This window comes from Neovison vison, chromosome 7 (genome assembly GCF_020171115.1).
Source record: "Neovison vison isolate M4711 chromosome 7, ASM_NN_V1, whole genome shotgun sequence".
Lineage (NCBI taxonomy): Eukaryota > Metazoa > Chordata > Mammalia > Carnivora > Mustelidae > Neogale > Neogale vison.
The window spans coordinates 114,597,252-114,614,746 of record NC_058097.1 but is presented as its reverse complement, the minus strand read 5'-3'; the positions used below and the strand labels follow the sequence as shown (position 1 = coordinate 114,614,746).

Sequence of the window (17,495 nt, the reverse complement as noted above, 5' to 3'; positions counted from 1 at the left end):
TCTGTCCCTGTATCAGGTACCTAGTAGGCACCTGCGAATCCCATTGGCTGAATAATGGGGTTATAGTCTATATAGCGAAAGGAAGTTAAAGGGAGCAGCTATAAACAAGTAACTTCTAAAAGGCAACATAAAACTACTTTTTCTTTCTTTCTTCCTTTTTTTTTTTTTTTTAAGAGGAGAGGGCAGGCTATGGCGAGAAGGAAGAGGCAGAGCGAGGAAGAGAGAATCTTAAGCAGGTTCCACGCCCAGCATGGAGCCTGTCACAGGGCTGGATCTCACAACCCTGATATCATGACCTGAGCCAAACTGGAGAGTTTGCTGCTCAGTTAACCAACTGAGCCACCAGGCGCCCCAAAAACTAATTTCTGAGAGCAATGTTTCACAAAGTTTTCAGGCATCTTGCCTTGGATTCTGGGAAAAAGTTGGTTAGGGGACTGAATCTGCATGTCTAACACGAAACCCTGGTAGGTTTTATGCCTCAGGGTTAGTGTTTGCCTGCAGAGGCTGGGTAGGCAGGTAACAGGAGTGAAGATTTGTGATGCGGGACACAGGCACACTCGGCAATGAGAGGTAGGAGTATCTTCCCTTCCACAGATAGGGTCTCTTGGATTTTTTTTTTCCCCCCGAAGGCAGAACCTCTTGGGCTGTTTTGTCTTCTCATGCTTGATGGAGTAGGGGGTAGAGAAAAATAGTTTCTTTCTTAAAAGCAAGAATGTAGATATTGGAAATAAAGTTAAAAAAAAAAAAGGAAAAAAATAAAAGGGAGTGGGGAGCATAACACCAACCAAGCAGTGACAACCTGGTAATACCATGGCAAGAGGGATTCTGTGTCTTTGTTGGGGAGGACTCATGCATAGGCAATGTTGTGATAGCCTGGAGAGCGAGTCCAAAGGGGTAGCAATGATTTGCTCCTGCCCTGCTGTGGCTGTGCAGTAATATAGGTCCCGAGTTGCAATTCTGTAGCTTTTAAATGTTGGTACAAAAAGTTTTAGAAACAATATTGGTCCAAACAAAACATGCCTGAGAACTGAATTTGACTCGAACGCCACACTGGACCCGAGAATCTTGTTTGCAACTCTGAACGATCAAGTTTGAGCTCACTGTCCCAGGATGAGGTCATATTTTAACCACTAGGGGGATGTTACCAGCACACACTCTCAGTGTTCTACTAGGATGTGTCAACTCTCTGAAGACAAGAACTTTGTCTTTGCTGATCACAGTTGCAACCTCTATATTGGAAGTTGCCCGAGACAGTGTCAGTGCTCAGCAAATACACTTCAGATGAATGAGTGAGGGTGACCAAGCCATTGCCCTCATCTGGCCATGTTCAAGGCAGCAGAGGGGTCTCTTGGTCGAGGCAGTGTAGCTCTGGCCATTGGCTCCCAGGAGCAGGAACCTTCCAACCTGAAAGGTCTGCTGTGCTGGGATAGGGGTTGGTGCCAGAAGTCGTCTGGTGCGGTTTCCAGGATCCCGACACCAGCACTCAGCCTCATCCTGCATTGTCCCTTTTCTGTTACTTCCTTGGGGATTGTGGCATTGTGACACATCTTCTCCCTGGGTTGGATAGGTTTGGTCATGCGCGGAGAGAGAGGTGGCTGCCTCTTTTATAACACCACCAGCCGCATCTCAAATGATTTGGGAAACCCCTTTTCCATTGGTTGCATGGTTGAAAAGCTGGCAGAACGACTGAGGAAGGGGTGGAGGAGGCTGGGGCAGGCTACTGTGTAGTTTTGTAGAATAGTGTTACATACAATGTGTTCTGTGGAATACCAGTAAAATTGGAATAGATATTACTTGGAAAAAAATAAATAAATCTGGAGAACAGGATTAACAGGTTTCTTCCTGCAGGACTCCTCAGAGCCTTTATTATGCTAATGTGCCTTATGAAACTCCACCAGCAAAATAGAATATGCAGTTCATCCTAGATTAATTTGGCCATGTTTTTTTTTCCCCCCTTTTTTAATGGCATGTCTTTTTAACAGCGTCTTCCTTGGAAAACACTTCTTTGAAAGCCTGCTGGTTTCCCGGCTCTGGGAAGTGGGGCTCTACTATATCACAGGTCTTGAGACTTTCTCCCTGCCTAGAGGCAGGGTCTCTGTTTGCAGTCTCTCCGGGTAGGACCGGAGGTTTGGGCTCTGTGACAACGGTGACCTAGGGATCAGGCATCAGGGCTGTGTGTGGGCCCATTTTGCCCATGTGAGCACTCCCTTCCCAGCCTTCAACCTGGCTGGAGGATGTCCACATGTTAAGTGCAGACTCCCCAGGCTTCGTGAATGTGAGCAAGGAACACCCCCTCCTGCTCCAAAACCGATGCCCTGGACAATTCTGGGCTGAAATTAACGAGAAAGGTTGTACCTAAATTTCCACTTGCCCCCCCCAGGAATACAGTGCTGAGCCCTGGTGTTCGGAGGGCAGGCTTGTCTCTGGACACAGCTCTAGATTAAAAGCGGCAGTCAGGACTTCCTCTCCTTCCTGATTCCTGGGCATATGGACATAGGAGGGCTGGGGGAGGGGCGACGGTGCCACCAGCTTTGAGGATGAAAACCCTTGGAGCCTAGGATGCAGCCTGGAGAAGCAAAGGCCTCTGAGGGAGGTAGAGTATGGTGCCGCGGGGGACCACATTTTGAGCGTGCCGCTGCTATGGGGGAGAATTGCCAGGAGAGGGCAGTGCAGAGTGTCCTCCGGGCTCCTCTCCCTAATCTCTTTGTTTTTGAGCCAGACACGTATGCAGTGTGTGTGCCAAACGTGGCTGTCTTCCTGCCCAGACAGGTAAACCGAGGTCACTCAGAGAGCCTTCTACCTTGTTGCCTTCCATGGGTAGTCAGTTCAACAAGAGGTAGGCCGAGGCCTCCAAATTTTCTCCGGTCCAAGGTCCCACTAACCACTAACCACGGAAAAAAAGAATTGAGCACCAGAATGATGGTAGGTAATAAGATTTACTGAAAACTTCTCGGCCACATTCAGTACTGGTTTGGTGGATACATCAGAAGGAGGTTGCATAACATTAGGCAGGTGGAGGGGCTGGGAAGAGGATGTGTGGACATGTGTGCAGGTGTGCCTGTGCTGGGTTGGTTGCTGTTCGAAGTGGTAGGAGAAAGAGTGAGTGAGTGAGTGAGTGTGTGTGTTTGTGTGTCAGAGAGAGAGAGAAAGAGAGAAACAGAACAAGAAAAATGAACCAGAAAAGGAAATGTATTTTATCCCACTGCACATTGCAAAAGTCTCACGCCAAAAAAGCTAGACTTTCCTCTACTTATGGCATCAAAAGGGAGTAAAAAATGATTGGATCACCCAGATTATAAATAAGGTTATTTGTTTCTCAAAAATCCCTATTAAAACATTAAATATCAGCTCTTTTGGGGGAGAAATACATTCATTTCAGGGAGACCTCAGGAGAGCGACCATCCTTTTGCTCCACCCCAACCAGGTGGGGGAGGGGAAGCCCCAGAAGGCCCTGAGGGTCCCCTCAGCTTGAGCCAGATGGCCACTCACATCCTGCCACTGAAGGAGATGGCCAATGCACGATTTACAAATGAAACTGCAAGTCCATTAAATTAAATCCAATGGAAAACACACGTGTGAGCAGTCCTGTCATTCACAGCCAAGGGGTTGGGGGGGAGGGGTGCCAATCATGGGGGCCTGGAAGTTGGGGTGGGAGGGTGGGATTCAGGGCAGGTGGTGGCAAGCCTCCTCCTCGAGGGAGCCCCAGTTTCTCCAGTGCTGTGTGTCGTGGTGGGGGGGGTGGAGATCATCGAGGGGTGTGGGGGTGGGGCACCACTTCTCTGGCTCCTTGCCCACACTTTGGATACTGATGGGAAGAGGGATGTAGCACCTTCTCCAACCCCTGGCTTCCCACTGGACTGGATGCTTCTTTCCAATGTTTCTTCTGCCTTCTCTGAAGGATAGAATGAAAAGAGAATGGGGGCTGCTCTGCCAGCCCAGGAGCAGGGGGACAGCCATGGGGGGCTGAGGACTGGACATCTGAGGAGCTCCATTTGAGGGCTGGAACATCTGGGATAAGACACCATTGTCCTGTTGCTACAGGAGCGGAGTTCTGTGACCACCTAGGGATGGCTGTGGTCCCCAAAGTCACCTTGATATGGCTCCTAGCTCAGGTTCTGCCATCTCCTTGGGTCCTGGAACCGACCCAGGGGAAGGGATTCCTCTTAACGCCCTACAATCCAAGCCTTGCCAGCTTACCATTCCTTTCCAGGAGAGAGAGAGAAAGAGAGAGAGAGAAGGTGGCTGTGGGGGCTCCTGCCCTCTCTTCCAAGTCCATGGTTTGCCCGTGCCTGAGACAGGTCCTTGGAGGAATGAGCAAGAGCCCTCGGGGGCCTGGGTCCCACTCCAATCTGCAAGATGTGACGCCTCAGGGCCTCCCCCTCTGCTACGTAGAGCCACTGGTGATGAGTCTGGGCTCTCGCCCTTGAATGTCTGTCGAGGAGCTGAGAACCGCATGGGGGTGGAAGCCAGAGCCCCTTGACTCTCCCTTTCCTCCTCTGTCCCTGGAGAGGCTCACTCTGAACAGCACCGCTCCGCCTCACAGCACAGGGCTTGTAAACATCTCAAGTCCTTCAGTTTGGGCAGGGGCATGGGTGCCATCTGTCCTCGGGATTCGTGAGTCCAGCTCTCACTCCTGCCTTTCCGTGTAGGCTGCGTGGCCGGCCCCGCAAACGGAGTCCTCTGCAGGTCTAGGGAAGTGGGGCGGGGGCGCTCACGGAAGCCTGGGAGTTGGGAAGGAGCAGGGGTCTCCTCAGCATTTCTTCAAGCTACTGATTTGGGGAAGCTAGGGCCCAACTTCCTTGGTGCTGCCTGCCCGTGCCCCCCTCCCCCCCCACCCTGGAGCCCTCCTGACGACACTCCTGTCCTGCTCGGTGACCAGTGCCATCTGGGCTGCCAACTATTCCAGGGAGTCACTGTGTTCCAAGCCCAGGTCGCTGACATTTGTCGTCTGAAGCTCATCCGCCTCCTCCTCCAGCTCCTCTTCCTCTTCCTCTTCCATCTCATCCTCGTCCTCCTCTTCTGTCCCATCCAACGAGTCGTCATGTGCGGCCATCATGGCCTGCTGCATGGCCATGGTGGCATTGTCTGAGGACAGGGACTGCAGGTTGTCCAAGCTGATGGAACCTACGCGAGAGAAGAAGGCAAGGGTCAGGCTCAGGAACCTCGGTGTTGGGTAGAGTGGCGGGGACTGGCTCACGGAGTGGTCGACAGTTCCTAGGTGTGAAGTCGCCCAATCCACACGTTTGTCAGCCCCTCCTGGCCCCTTCCCAAGTAGTGATGCTCCGAGTTACCACCCCCGGCAGCGTCTATGGACGTTACATACTTGGACTTTCCAACAATTCTGTAGGGTGGGAGTTACCGTCCCCATTGTAAAGAGGAAGAAACTGAGTCTCAGATGGTTAAGGCATCAGCTCAACGTGACAGTCAGGCATGATGGAGTTGGGATTCTCCCCTTGGTCCGTGTAGCTCAGAATCTGCTACAGCGGCCACGGCAACTGCTCAGCACGGAGAACCCGAACGCAGCCGCAGAGATGCACGCAGAGGTATGTACGTGCACACGCACACCTCCACTTCGCACACACTGCTGTCTTCACGTGCCAAACTATAAAATGTCTGGCTCAGTGAATTATTCATTGTGCACCAGGCGACCGGCAATTAGGAAAGTGTATGTGGAGGGTGTGATGGAGAAGCTGAAAACAAAGCTCTTCCTGGCCTCCGTTCACAAGCCAGCTGCCTGCTTTGGTATTTATAGATGGCCCTGGCTCTGGGGGAGCTGGGCAGACGCTCACGGGTGCGCCGGAACTTCGGGCGGGTGTGGGAGTGAGGAGGGGGCTCTGCTGAGCAGTCACTGACTCAGATGACCACGGACTCCCACTCGTCTTTGTGAGGTTGCTTTTTGGTTGTGAAAATATATGCAAAAGCATCCCCTTCTTTCAGGCCCGCACACATCCTTGGAAGGAGAACACGAGTGTGACCGAGCTGCCACTGTCACATAGGCAGGTGGCTGCTCAGCCCTGGCATCTTCGTGGGGCCCATCCAGGAGGTCCGCCCACCAGCGCCAGGCCACAGTTCCCCCGCCCCCGGTTCTTACCGTCCGGATTCGTCCCCGGGGCGCCGCCCTGCTGTTGCAGCACACCCGCAGCAATGGAGTTGGGCCAGAATCTTTGGGTGGGCCGGTGCTGCGACTTGATCTTCTTGGCTTTAGGGGCAGGGTCTGGGTTGCTGGCATCAAGCATGGGCTGCAGGATGCGCCTCCGGGCGTTGATGAACCTGCCCAGGCGTAAAGGTAGGGACCTAGTTAGTACCCCCCTGGGGCTGTGGGGTGTGTGTGCACATGTGCACGGAGTGAGAGCTGCTTCCAGACTCTCAGCAGCTGATCCACTGTAAAGAACAGACTGGGGGCTCGTCTAGGGTGTGAAAGCCCAGCTGGGAGAAGAGCCCTGGGCACTGCAGGGCTCATGGAATCTCCTGGAGCTTGGTTACCACAAAGCAGCAGGGGAGGGACGCATGAGGAGGGTCAGAAATCTCTACTCAGGACTCATCAGGCTTGAACAGAGGAAGTAGGGGTCCCCTAAGAAGCACTGAACTCTGACTTCACTCCAGGGCCCAGGGCTCAGATCAGGGGCCCCAAATCTTGGGTCTACCCCTCAACCAACCAGACCTTGCTCTCTGAGATTTCTGGGACAGCTCAGCCAGACACAGAAGGGGAAAACATGCCTGTGAAGTCAGAAGACGCAACTCTCCCTCCTCCTTCCCACCCAGGCTTTGCAGAACATTGTAGTTCTTCAGTTCATGGAGGTGGTGGGTAGACTACATGACCACCGGGCGCTCCTCCAGACCTTGGCTGTCTGCATTCCCGTGTGTCTGCCCTGCAGGTGGGGCCAGGCTTTCCACTCAGCCAGAAGCTTCCAGGGACGTTCCTGACACAATCTCCCAGCAGAGGGCGCTAAGAAGCTGCAGATGAAGCTCTAGGAGGTTGGGTTGATTCTAGCTTTCTGCTTTTGGCCCAAAGGGGAAGGCTGCTGTGGTAGAGCGGCTGGGCTAGGCTATCTCTTTCCCCTGCTGGCCCTCGGATCTGAGAGCCTTTGCGCGGGTGAGAACTCACCAGTTATTTACTTGCAAGAGGGTGAGGTTTGTCTGGGCCGCAATCTGCCTCTTCTCATCCTCCGTGGGGTAGGGATGCTGAAATGAGAGGTGAAGGGCTAATGCAGGGTGGGCACATGGTGGCCTGGTCCCCCCAGAGACCACGTCTACATCACAGGCGCTATCCTGACCCAGGCTGCCCAGCGGTTTAGGAGCCTAAATCGGGGAAAGTACAATGTTTGTTTCCCAAAAGTAATGAAACTAAGGCCTGGGGGAGGCCGTCCCAGGTCTGTGGCTCCACAGTCAGGAACACTGCCCCCCTCCCCCCCAAGATGGGGGACAACATGGATTTCCCAAGAGTCAGTAGAGCTCAATATTGATAGCTTCCAATGCACTTTCACATCCTGACTTTGTCCTCACAGCCAACCCCCAGCAGGCAGGTCAAGCATTGTTAGTATTAGGTTGACAATGGCCCCAAAAGCCTACAGGACTACCAGAAGGTGGTACATGGGGGTATCTGAACCAATTAAATTTAAATTGACTGAAATTTACTGAATATCTACCCTGTGCCCAGATTTATGCTGGCATCCCAGGAGACTGAAGATTAATATAATGGTAACTACTAGTTGTAGAATCCTCGGCAACCTAGGAAAGGTTATCATGCACTTAATTTCATTTAACAAAGCACACTGCTCACATTTAATAAGGTAGGCAGGTTAAGTATTGTTATTCCCACTTTACAGCTGAAGAAACTGAGTAACTTCTCTGGTGTTCCCCTAGAGGCTAGCTCCAGCTTGGAACTCAGTTCTTGTCGTTTGTAAGACTGAGTCCTTGTCTTTGCGGGGGTGAGGAAGGGGTGTCCCAGGGCACTTCGGTCCCTGCACTGATGATAGCCTTGTCTCCCGCTCTTAGACTGTGCTTCATGAGGGCAGAGACCATGTCTTATTAATTCGTCTTATTAATGTATCCCTAGTGCCTTCCACATGCAAATGACATGCAAATGACTCCTGAGTGAAAGAAAGCAGAAACAAAGCAAAGGTTGGGTAGTTTGGGTAATGGGCTCTAGAGAAGGTTAGAAGGAGAAATGGGTTGGCCAGAGTGTGGGGAAGGTTGCACAGGTCACATTAAGAATGGGAAAGTTTTGGGTGGCGGTGGAATAGGAGTCCTTTTGGGTCCCACTCGGTGGTGAGCTGCACAGTAACTGGGTCTCTGCATCTTTGTGTCTTCTCCAGGTCCCTGTACCCACACCTCGCACCCAGCAGGCATGTGGTGAAGAAGTGATGAGGGTCAGAGTGGGTGGGAGCCTTGCCCTGAAGTGAAGGGAGGTCTGTGGACTCCTAGGGCAGAGGGCCAAGCCGTCCAGCCTCCTCTACCTCTAGCCAGGGATATTCCTCGGGACTGAGGTGGCATTAGAAAGAGCTGCTTGGGCTTTCCAAAGTCCCAGAGACTGGGACTCAGATTCTGGCTTGGTCACATCATGCTGTGAGGTCTCAGGCATGTCCCTTAGGCCTACATCATAAAGTCACCCTAGTGATGAAATGAAATTGTACTCATAACGTGCTCACGAGGAGATGGCTCTTCATGCTATTATTATGGGATGATGTGGGCAAGGTGCTTCAGGCTAAGGACCGAGCGTGAGAGCAACAGCCTTGGAAGTGCTCTCATTATCAGCGACAAAGGCAAGCAACCTCTGCAGCTGGCCCCAGAACCCCCTGACCGAAGCCGTTAGGATCATGTGTTGTTCTAATTCACACCTCTGACCCTGACCACCACGCCAGGGCAGCTGGGCCTTGTGATTCATACATTAAGATTCTAACAAGCAGGAAAACACATCAATGTCGGGGGAGCCAATTTCTTCCTAACTAGAAAGAACAGACGGAGGCTGGGAGGCGGGATCGCAGACCCAAAGGGGCAGAGGAGCAGGGGCTATCCACTTTTGACACCTTCTGGGGAAGGGGTGGGGCCCCAGCCCTGTATTCTGGCTCCATGGAGTTCCAATTTCCCTAGCTGTGAGGAGCCAGGCAGCTCCCCTGTCTATGGCCACTTGGTCCGTGAACACAGCAAAAATATGGCAACCATCTGGCCTTCCTGGGCTGCACTGGGCCCTTTCGTGCCTTCTTGTCCTAGCATCTGTCATTCCCTCCGCTGCAATGCTCTTTCCCCCACTTTTCCACTGTGTGTGTCTCTGACCTTCTGGGAAGACCTGCCACAGATCTCTGTGAGCCATTTCCCAAGTTCTGGGGCAGAGTCCGTCACGGCTGTGTTTGAATAACGGCATTCAGCCCGCTATATGATAAGAGGTTTCCCTACAAGACTGGGGAGTTGCTCTCCGGTGGGAACCCGGTCTTAGCAGACATGGGATCTCCAGTGTCCAGCCAGGCAGAGTAGATGGTCGGTGTATTGGGTATGGACCACGCGAGGGAACCGACCCAGGCAGGGGACGGCCACCTTATTTCTTGAGCAGAGCACATGGCTCATCAGCTGACGGGGAGGGGAAGCTGCTGCCTCCTGGCTGCTGGCAGGTGGAAGATTCGTGGCTGTCACAGCTCACAGCTTTGGGAGAAGGCTGCAGACAAAGGGGAAGAAACCCCCTTTAATGGGCAGTGTGTCTGTTCCCTTGGGTGGTAGAAAAGGGTGGGCCGACTGGTCAGGGAGGACTTCCTGAGTGAGGTGGTACTTCAGCTGGCCTTTGAAGAATGGCCAGGCCATCCCAGCAAAGGTGAGGATGGGCCTTCCAGGCAGGAGTCTTGTGCCGAGACTTACACTGAAGCCAGCCAGACCACGTCTCTCTTCCACTCTTAAAGACCTCCAGGGAAGGAGATCCTTCAGCCTCTCCCACGGAGGGATCGTGTGTGCTCTAAGGAGGCTCCTGGTACAGCTCTCCCTTCTGAGTGGAGGGTATAAATTCGGGGGTTAATGTGCCCCCACTGGGTGGAAAGTGTGGGAGGTGGGGTCGGGGAAGGCAGCTGGCTGTCCTCTTATGAAGAGAGTTATAAGCCTCTTCTCCTCCCACTGTCCAAACGCCACCACCCATCCCGCCTGCAACCGGCATCTTAGGAGGCACGTGGTGGAGGCCGTGGGGGTGAGTGGCAGCTTTGGCCCGGCTTTGGGGACAGGTGTGTTAGCCAGAACATTCCTGGCACCACATCTGAGTGCTCCTAGGAGCAGTCGAGCTTGTACACGCCTCAGACCAGATGATTCCTGAGGACAGAGTCAAAATAGTCCTGGCCCCTGGACAGACCTCGATTTGGTCAGTGCTCCTTTTAGCACAATTGGAAAGGCTCAGGGCCAAGGACGGGAGGAGAAATCAAGTGAGATCACGGTAAGCCATCAAGCCATAGTAGCCACTCTCTGGCCACTATTTGGAAGAGCTGCTCTGGAGTCAGGAGGGAAATAGGCAGCCACTCTCTGGAAGCAGATAATCCTTCCAGAACAAGAGATATAGAATGAACCAGAAAATGACAGATCCTTCTCAGGGCGGGCTTGGAGCCTTATATAACTATGCAGCGCTGCCTGGTGGTCAAGTACACGGCCTCAGGAGAGGTCAAGTCCTGCACACACACACCCCCACCATTCACCAGCTCTGGGAGCTTAGCGATTTGTTGTTCTACATCTCCTATCCTTAGTTTCCTCGGCCTTAAAAGGGAAATAGCAGAACAGCACATACCTCTTGGGCTCGGGGGCTGATCTAACGAGATAATGCAGGTAAAGTGTGTGTGCTTCACAAACTCCCTCTGGACAATGTAGCAAAGCCTCCCAGACACCACAGAGCCAAGTGTGCAGTCTCTAGAGAAGGGAGCTGCAGCGTTTACACAGAGAGGGTGTTTCGTGGTGGCCCAGCGGCCATCAGGAAGTTCCTCCGAAATCTGACCTAAACTCTTTCTGACACCTTGCTTTGTGGCCTCCTAACTTAGGTCTCCCCTGCCCTAAACTGAAGCTGAAGACATCTTTCAGATGAAGGGTGAGTTCCACCTGGGGAACTGGCTCTGGAAGAAGTGTGACCAGGGCTGGTTCCTGGGTCCCCTGCTCCTTCCTTCACCCCGAGTCCACCCGAGACTATCCTTCCTCCTCCTGGTGTAGGCAGGTGACCACGAGGCTGGCCAGTCATGGAGGGATGGGGCACAGGGGAAGCGGAAGCCGGCTTTCCTTCCCCGGGCCCCCATTGCACCGGCGTCAATGACAGCCCTCTTCCCTTCTCGCTCCTGACCAACTGCGGACACGCACCCTGCAGCAGCCCCAACTCTGTGGGCCTGGCCTTGCTCTGGGAAGGTCAGACACCAACCCGATGGAGGTAGCTAGCATGGTAAGGATCCTGAAACAACCACATTTTATCACATCTGAGATGCCATCGATGGCAGGTGCACCCTGATTTCACAGGTGGTAAATGGGGAAAAAACGAGCCTTTTAGAGCAGAGGGAAACCCAGTAAACACCACAAGAACTCTTCTTTCTTATTATCATGCACCTCGTGCAGACCTTCCATTCTTTTATTGCTCCTTTTTACTCCCCTCCCCTCTACAATTGTACCTGCACAGAAAGGTCCAAAGAAAATATATAGTTTTATCTATTATCTATTAATCACAAGTGGGACCACCACTCAGGTCAAAAAATAAGATACTACCAGCACCCAAAGCCCCCTCATGCCCCTTCTCAATCATTACCCTCAAAGATATCCTCCCTGAAAATAACCTGTTTTTTATGGTAATTTCTTTCTTTCTTTTCTCTGTAGTTTTCCTATCTATGTTACATCCTTAAACAATCTAGTTTACTTTTCCCTGGTATTTGGACCCTATATAAATGGAATCCATTAGCACACAGGATTTCACTCTGAAGTATAGGTGTGAGACTAATCTACATTTATTTGGTGTTTCTGTACCTATTCATTTTCATTGCTCATAGTTTTCCATTGTAAAAAATTAACCGCCTTCCTATTTTTCACCCTCCTACAATCTTAGAACTATTCTCCCTCCCTCTGTTTTCTATTTCAATCCATCCTTCATGCTGTAGCAAGCAAGACTGGTTCTTCCTAACCTGCCCCCAGTGCCTCGTGCCCACTGGGACACCTTTCTTATGAGTTGGAGCACTTATCCCATAGGGTTCTATATGCTACATGGATGATTTGTTTAGCTGTCACCCCAACCGGACATGCTGCATGTTTCTGAGGAAAAGGACCCCCGTCTTTCTTTCTACCCCACCTCATCAGTGCTAAAGAAAATGCCTGGCAAGTGTTCAGTATGTATTCAAGGAATGATCGATCATAGGAACCTAAGTGGGTAACTGGTGGTTGTCACCATTCGCTGTGGGCCTTTGTGAGTGAAGATGAGTGGGACAGGGTTGGGAGCATCAGTGAATCAACTCCCTGGGAATTCTACCTGGAATCAGGCTGCCCTACTTGCTAAAAGAGACTTTCCTGCAAGTGACTATTCCATGCATGTTTGTTGGGAAAAGACTGGGGTACTTAGGGTCTATGGAGGCACACTGGGCAGCTTTCTAGAGGAGTCTTCAGGGCAGCACAGTAAGAAGGGGGTAAGAACATGAACTCCAGAGCCAGGCTGTCAGGCTTTGAATACTGGTCTCTCACCCTCTCAAGACCTTGAGCTTGTTACTGGGGTTCATCTTCTGTAAAATGGGGAAAATAATTCCACCTACCCTGAGATGGTAATACGATTTTAATGAATTAATATTTGAAAGGTTCTTAGAACAGTGCCTGGCACTCAGTGTTTGTTCAATAAATCAATACATAACAAATAAAATAAATCTGCTGCATGACACACGTGGCTCCCTCTCTGTGAAAGCCACAGGTTGTTTTTCTGACAGATGGCGAGAGCCCTCAGCAGCTCCTTCTGCGCATGGAGAGATGCGCAGATGGAAATCATTCTTTCAAATGGTTTTATTTCCTGGATTCTGGGACTACTCCAGCTCTGTGCGCATACAATGGGGTGTTTTCCCCTAGTCTGGGTCTTAGGCTTCTTGGGGGGATGCTGGAAATTGTAAATCTCTGCTGGCCATTTTTCAGGTAGAATATTTGAGAGCTGCAGACCCCCGTGGAGTGTCCTGGGGCTCAGGGCAAGCTAGTGGCCTCCCACACCCCCTGTCTTCTCAGACCAGCTCCATCCAGCCTTGCAACTGATGAGCCAATTGTCAACAAGGCCCTATCTTTGATGGAGACCACCAACCTCCCTCCTTCCCTGGGACTCCCTGGTGCTCAAGCAGTCAGTGTGGCCCACACCCTGGGACTACGCTTCCAGCACTCTCCATCTGTCCTGGGAGTTGAGGGCAGCTTCCGGGGTCTGTTCTCTCTTTGTCCCTGCAGTGAAGGGTGAGCGGGAGAAAACAGTTTAACATCACAGGCAGGAATCCAAGATCTCCCTTTTCCCTGGCACAGAAGGGAGAATGCAGCCAAGCCATGGTTAGCCTGACTTCCAGGACCCGGTGTACCTTCCACCGAAGCTCTACAGGTACAGATGCCTGAGCAGCAGGGGAGAGAAAACAGTCGTGGCATGACACAGAGCCACACAGCTCCCCAGGCTCCAGGGGGGAGAAGAAGGGTAGAGGAGTATTTCACGCTCATGACCTTAGGAGAAGAGGTCTGTGTCTTTGGTCGGCAACTATCACGGGCCAGACAAGGCCACTGATAGTCAATTAGGAAAGAATTCTCACCCATCCAACTTGTCCTTCTCTTCCCACTCCATCCTAAATCCTAGACTCTCTGCAAGACCTGGCCCAGATCCCAGCTCCTCCATTAAACCCTAAGTTTGTGCATCAGCATCCTGTGCAAGGCTTCTTTAAGGCAAGACCTCACTCATGCCCAGAGCCCTGGAAGTCCCCGAGGCCAGCTCCCACACTGGGCTGGTGTCCTTGATACCAGCGCTTTCACTGATACCCCCAAACCAGTTACAGGTGTGCAGAGACAGTGCCAGGGTGCCTCAGTGGGAGTCCGCCAGCTGGTCCCCAGCTTCAAGTGGTATGGTTGGTTTCTATCACTTTCTGGGTGTGCCGTCTTGAAGAAGGTGGGGAAGCGTGGCTCTGCGGGACCAGTGTACCACATGGCAGCCCTTTTGCTAATCGTTGGAAAAGTCTTTCTACTGGACTCAAATCTTCTCCTTACTTAACCAGCCAGAGAGCCTAGACTGCCCTTCACACAGAAGTTGACAGCACTGTCTCTTACTTCTTAACAAGAGTTCCAACCACTTACTGGATGCCTACGGTTTCTGGCTAACTTTGATTTTTTTTTTTTTAAGATTTTATTTGTTTATCTGACACAGAGAGAGAGAGATCACAAGCAGGCAGAGAGGCAGGCAGAGAGAGGGGAGGAAGCAGGCTCCCTGCCGACACGGGCCTCGATCCCAGGACCCCGAGACCATGACCCAAGCCGAAGGCAGAGGCTTAACCCACTGAGCCACCCAGGTGCCCTTGACTAACTCTGAATACTTAACAATATTCACAGAGTACTCTGTCAAAATACCTCACTGAATTTTCCAGGCACCTATGAAACAAGCATCATTATTCACATTTTACACATGAGAAAACCAAGCCCAGAAGGGTTAAGGAACTGGCTCCACTCACTCCAAGCAGTGAGTGGCAGAGCCAAGACTCACACCCCCTGTATCTTTAACCACGTCCGCTCCACCTCTGGGCTAGACAATCTGTCAGGCACTGCGCTTTTTAACGTATTATTGATCATCTCTGCCATAGGTGGATACGATTATCTCTACTTTATGAAGAGGAAATTAACATCAGAGATGCCAGTTGACCGGCTCAAGGTCATACAGCAAGTAAAAAAAATGGAGCTGGGATCAGTCTCAGGTGTGTCTGCCTCCAAACCCCTTGTTCCTTATACTGTACCATGCTGGCCCTAGAGAAACAAATCTTTTCTACGGACCGAACATCCCCAGTCCCCTTAACCATTCATCATATGACCTGTTTCCCATTAAGAGTCATTTGAACAGACATTTCCCTACTCTGACTGCTCTTCTCTGGACATGACTTCTCAAAGCACCTTTTGAAATGCAATGTTCAGTCCCAGACACGCTAGTCTGGATGTGTCTGACAAGCACAGGTAGGCAAACTTCTCTCACCTGTACTACTTCCTCCATTCTTGGACCCCTTGAGTGTGTATGCCCCTGCTAATACTTGATTACAACATGGGTTGACCACTCCTGGTTTATATGTGTAATTTATTTCCCCAATTAAAATATCAGTCCCTCGAGTGCTGGAATCATGTCTTATACCCACGACTTAGGTGTTAGTGGACAGATACAGTATTTGGGACTTAGATCCCATTTTCCCATAGAAACAAGTTATTTCTTTAATAGCCAGCCTTCCAGGCTAGCCCCCAAAGGCTGATTTAGTTAAAGATCTATGTTTTGGTGGAAAGGAGCTTATAAGACTCAGGGATAAAGAGCCAATCTCACTCTAATTTCAGGGGGTGGTCTAGATTTGAGGAAATTCTGAGGTGGGGGAGCACAGGCTTTGTCCTCTTGCCTTTTCCTGGGCCCTGCTGCCACTTCTCAGCACCTCTTCTCAGAGCCCCGGGGCCGTCATGTGACCCTGCAGTCAGCTTTCTGAATTTGAGGCCTCTGGCTGCTAGGACTTTAGGGTCAAATCTCTTAAAACTATATTTGTGATGATGTAGATAAACTTTCATCAGAGTCTTAAAGGTCAGGGGCCTTGAAGAGGGGAAGAACAATTGCTAGAAACCTTTCCCCTGGTGCCCCATTCTGGTTTGCCTCTTCAAAATACTGTGTTAAAAAAATATTCTAATCTTCATTTGCTACTGCTAACAAGCACTGGCACTCTTCCCATGAAGCTGATCTTAGCTGAGTGGGAGTAAAAAAGTAAGCTTTGGAACTAATTCATACTAAGCTGTGAATGAAAGATGGCATCTCGGCCTTTCCATTGGCGTCTGTTTTTGACAGGGATTGGATACTTTGAAGTGGATCTCTGATGAGTGGAATTTCAGATCGTGTGACAAAGTTGAAGGAAAAAGTAGAAGGCAAGATATTCTGGAACAAAAATGGTCTAAGTCTCTCTGAGCTATTTTTTTGCTTTTCAAGTTTTCTTACTTTTCGCCACAGATTCCCTAGAAGTGTCAAGATTTCTCTCAGCTTTTCCTGAGACAGGGTGGATTAGGGGGACTCCCGGAGTGAGACGGGAGGCATTTGCAACAGCAGCTGTGTTTGGATCAGGACAAAGTACTTTCACACTCATCTCATTCAATCCTCACAACAGTGCTGTGGACTGGATATCGTGATTCCCATTTTAGAGCAGAGGAGACGGAGATCTGATGAGACCCAGCAACGTGCCCTGGTCCCCTGGCTAGGTAAGAAGGCGTGCTACGCTCAAATCCAAGGCCTGCCTCCCTGTACCATGCCCCTTCCACAGAGCACACACTGTAAGAGACATCACCATTTCTAAGCCAGCTGGAGATGGATCCCATAAGCGCATCTCTGATAGGGATCGATGTGTATGTCTTTGGGGCTTAGGAGAATGCTAGGCACAGGGAAGATGGCAAGCGGGATGCACAGAGAGTGTTTGTTGAGTCACTGAAGATTTACACCAAGGCACAGAGGCAACCAGCTGGATTTCATGTCCACACACCCTCCTTGGCTGGGAGCCCACGGGCAGGGCACACGCTGTACCCGGGTGTGTTGCAGCCTGTGTCCCCCAGTGGGGAGGAGCCTAGCGTGTGAGGCTCCAGTGCCGTGGGTGAGGAGAGCTGGAAATCTGACAAAGATGCGCTCAGATCTGGACAGGCTCAGATCAGGTGGAGTGCAGGAATATTCATAGTGGCGTTACTCAGAAGCCGAAAAGTAGAAAACAACCCAAACGCACCCCAGCTAATGAGTGGATGAACCAAGGGTGGTATGTCCATGCAGTGGGATCCTGTTCTGCCACGAAGCAGAAGGAAGCACCGATGTATGTTACGACACGATGAATCTTGGGAGCCTGATGTAGAGTGAGAGAAGCCATTCACAGAGGACCACATATAATAAAATTCCATTCCTGTGAAAGATCTGAAATCGGCAAATCTGATGAGACCCGAAGTGGATTACTGGTTTCTAAGGGCGGGGCAGTGATAGCTAATGGGGAACAGAATTTCTTCAATTGATGAAAATATTCTGAAATTCAATACTGGGGATGGCTGCACAATGCTAAACATACAGAAAACCTTCTGACTTGAGTTACAAAGGGTGAATGGAGGTATGTGAATTCTAGTTCAATTTAAAAAAAGTCAAGAGATGGGGCACCTGGGTGGCTCAGTGGGTTAAAGCCTCTACCTTCGGCTCAGGTCATGATCCTGGGGTCCTGGAATCGATTGAGCCCTGCTTCGGACTGTCTGCTCAGCAGGGAGCCTGCTTCCTCCTCTCTCAGTGCCTGTCTCTCTGCCTATCTCTGTCTGTGAAATAAATA

General features: G+C 51.1%; 1 protein-coding gene across 4 annotated transcripts in view; it reads right to left on the bottom strand.

Moving 5' to 3' along the window:
- Positions 1-2,917: 2,917 nt before the first annotated feature.
- The window catches only part of PKNOX2 (PBX/knotted 1 homeobox 2), a 304,551-nt gene continuing 289,973 nt past the window's right edge, over positions 2,918-17,495 (bottom strand). For all 4 annotated transcript variants that reach the window (XM_044258141.1, XM_044258138.1, XM_044258139.1 and 1 more), the window contains 3 exons: positions 7,106-7,182; positions 6,092-6,270; positions 2,918-5,124 (listed from right to left, as the gene is read on the bottom strand). In XM_044258141.1, the coding sequence (XP_044114076.1) occupies positions 4,898-5,124; positions 6,092-6,270; positions 7,106-7,182 (483 nt within the window). In that variant the 3' untranslated portion in view covers positions 2,918-4,897. The remainder of the gene's footprint in view (positions 5,125-6,091; positions 6,271-7,105; positions 7,183-17,495) is intronic.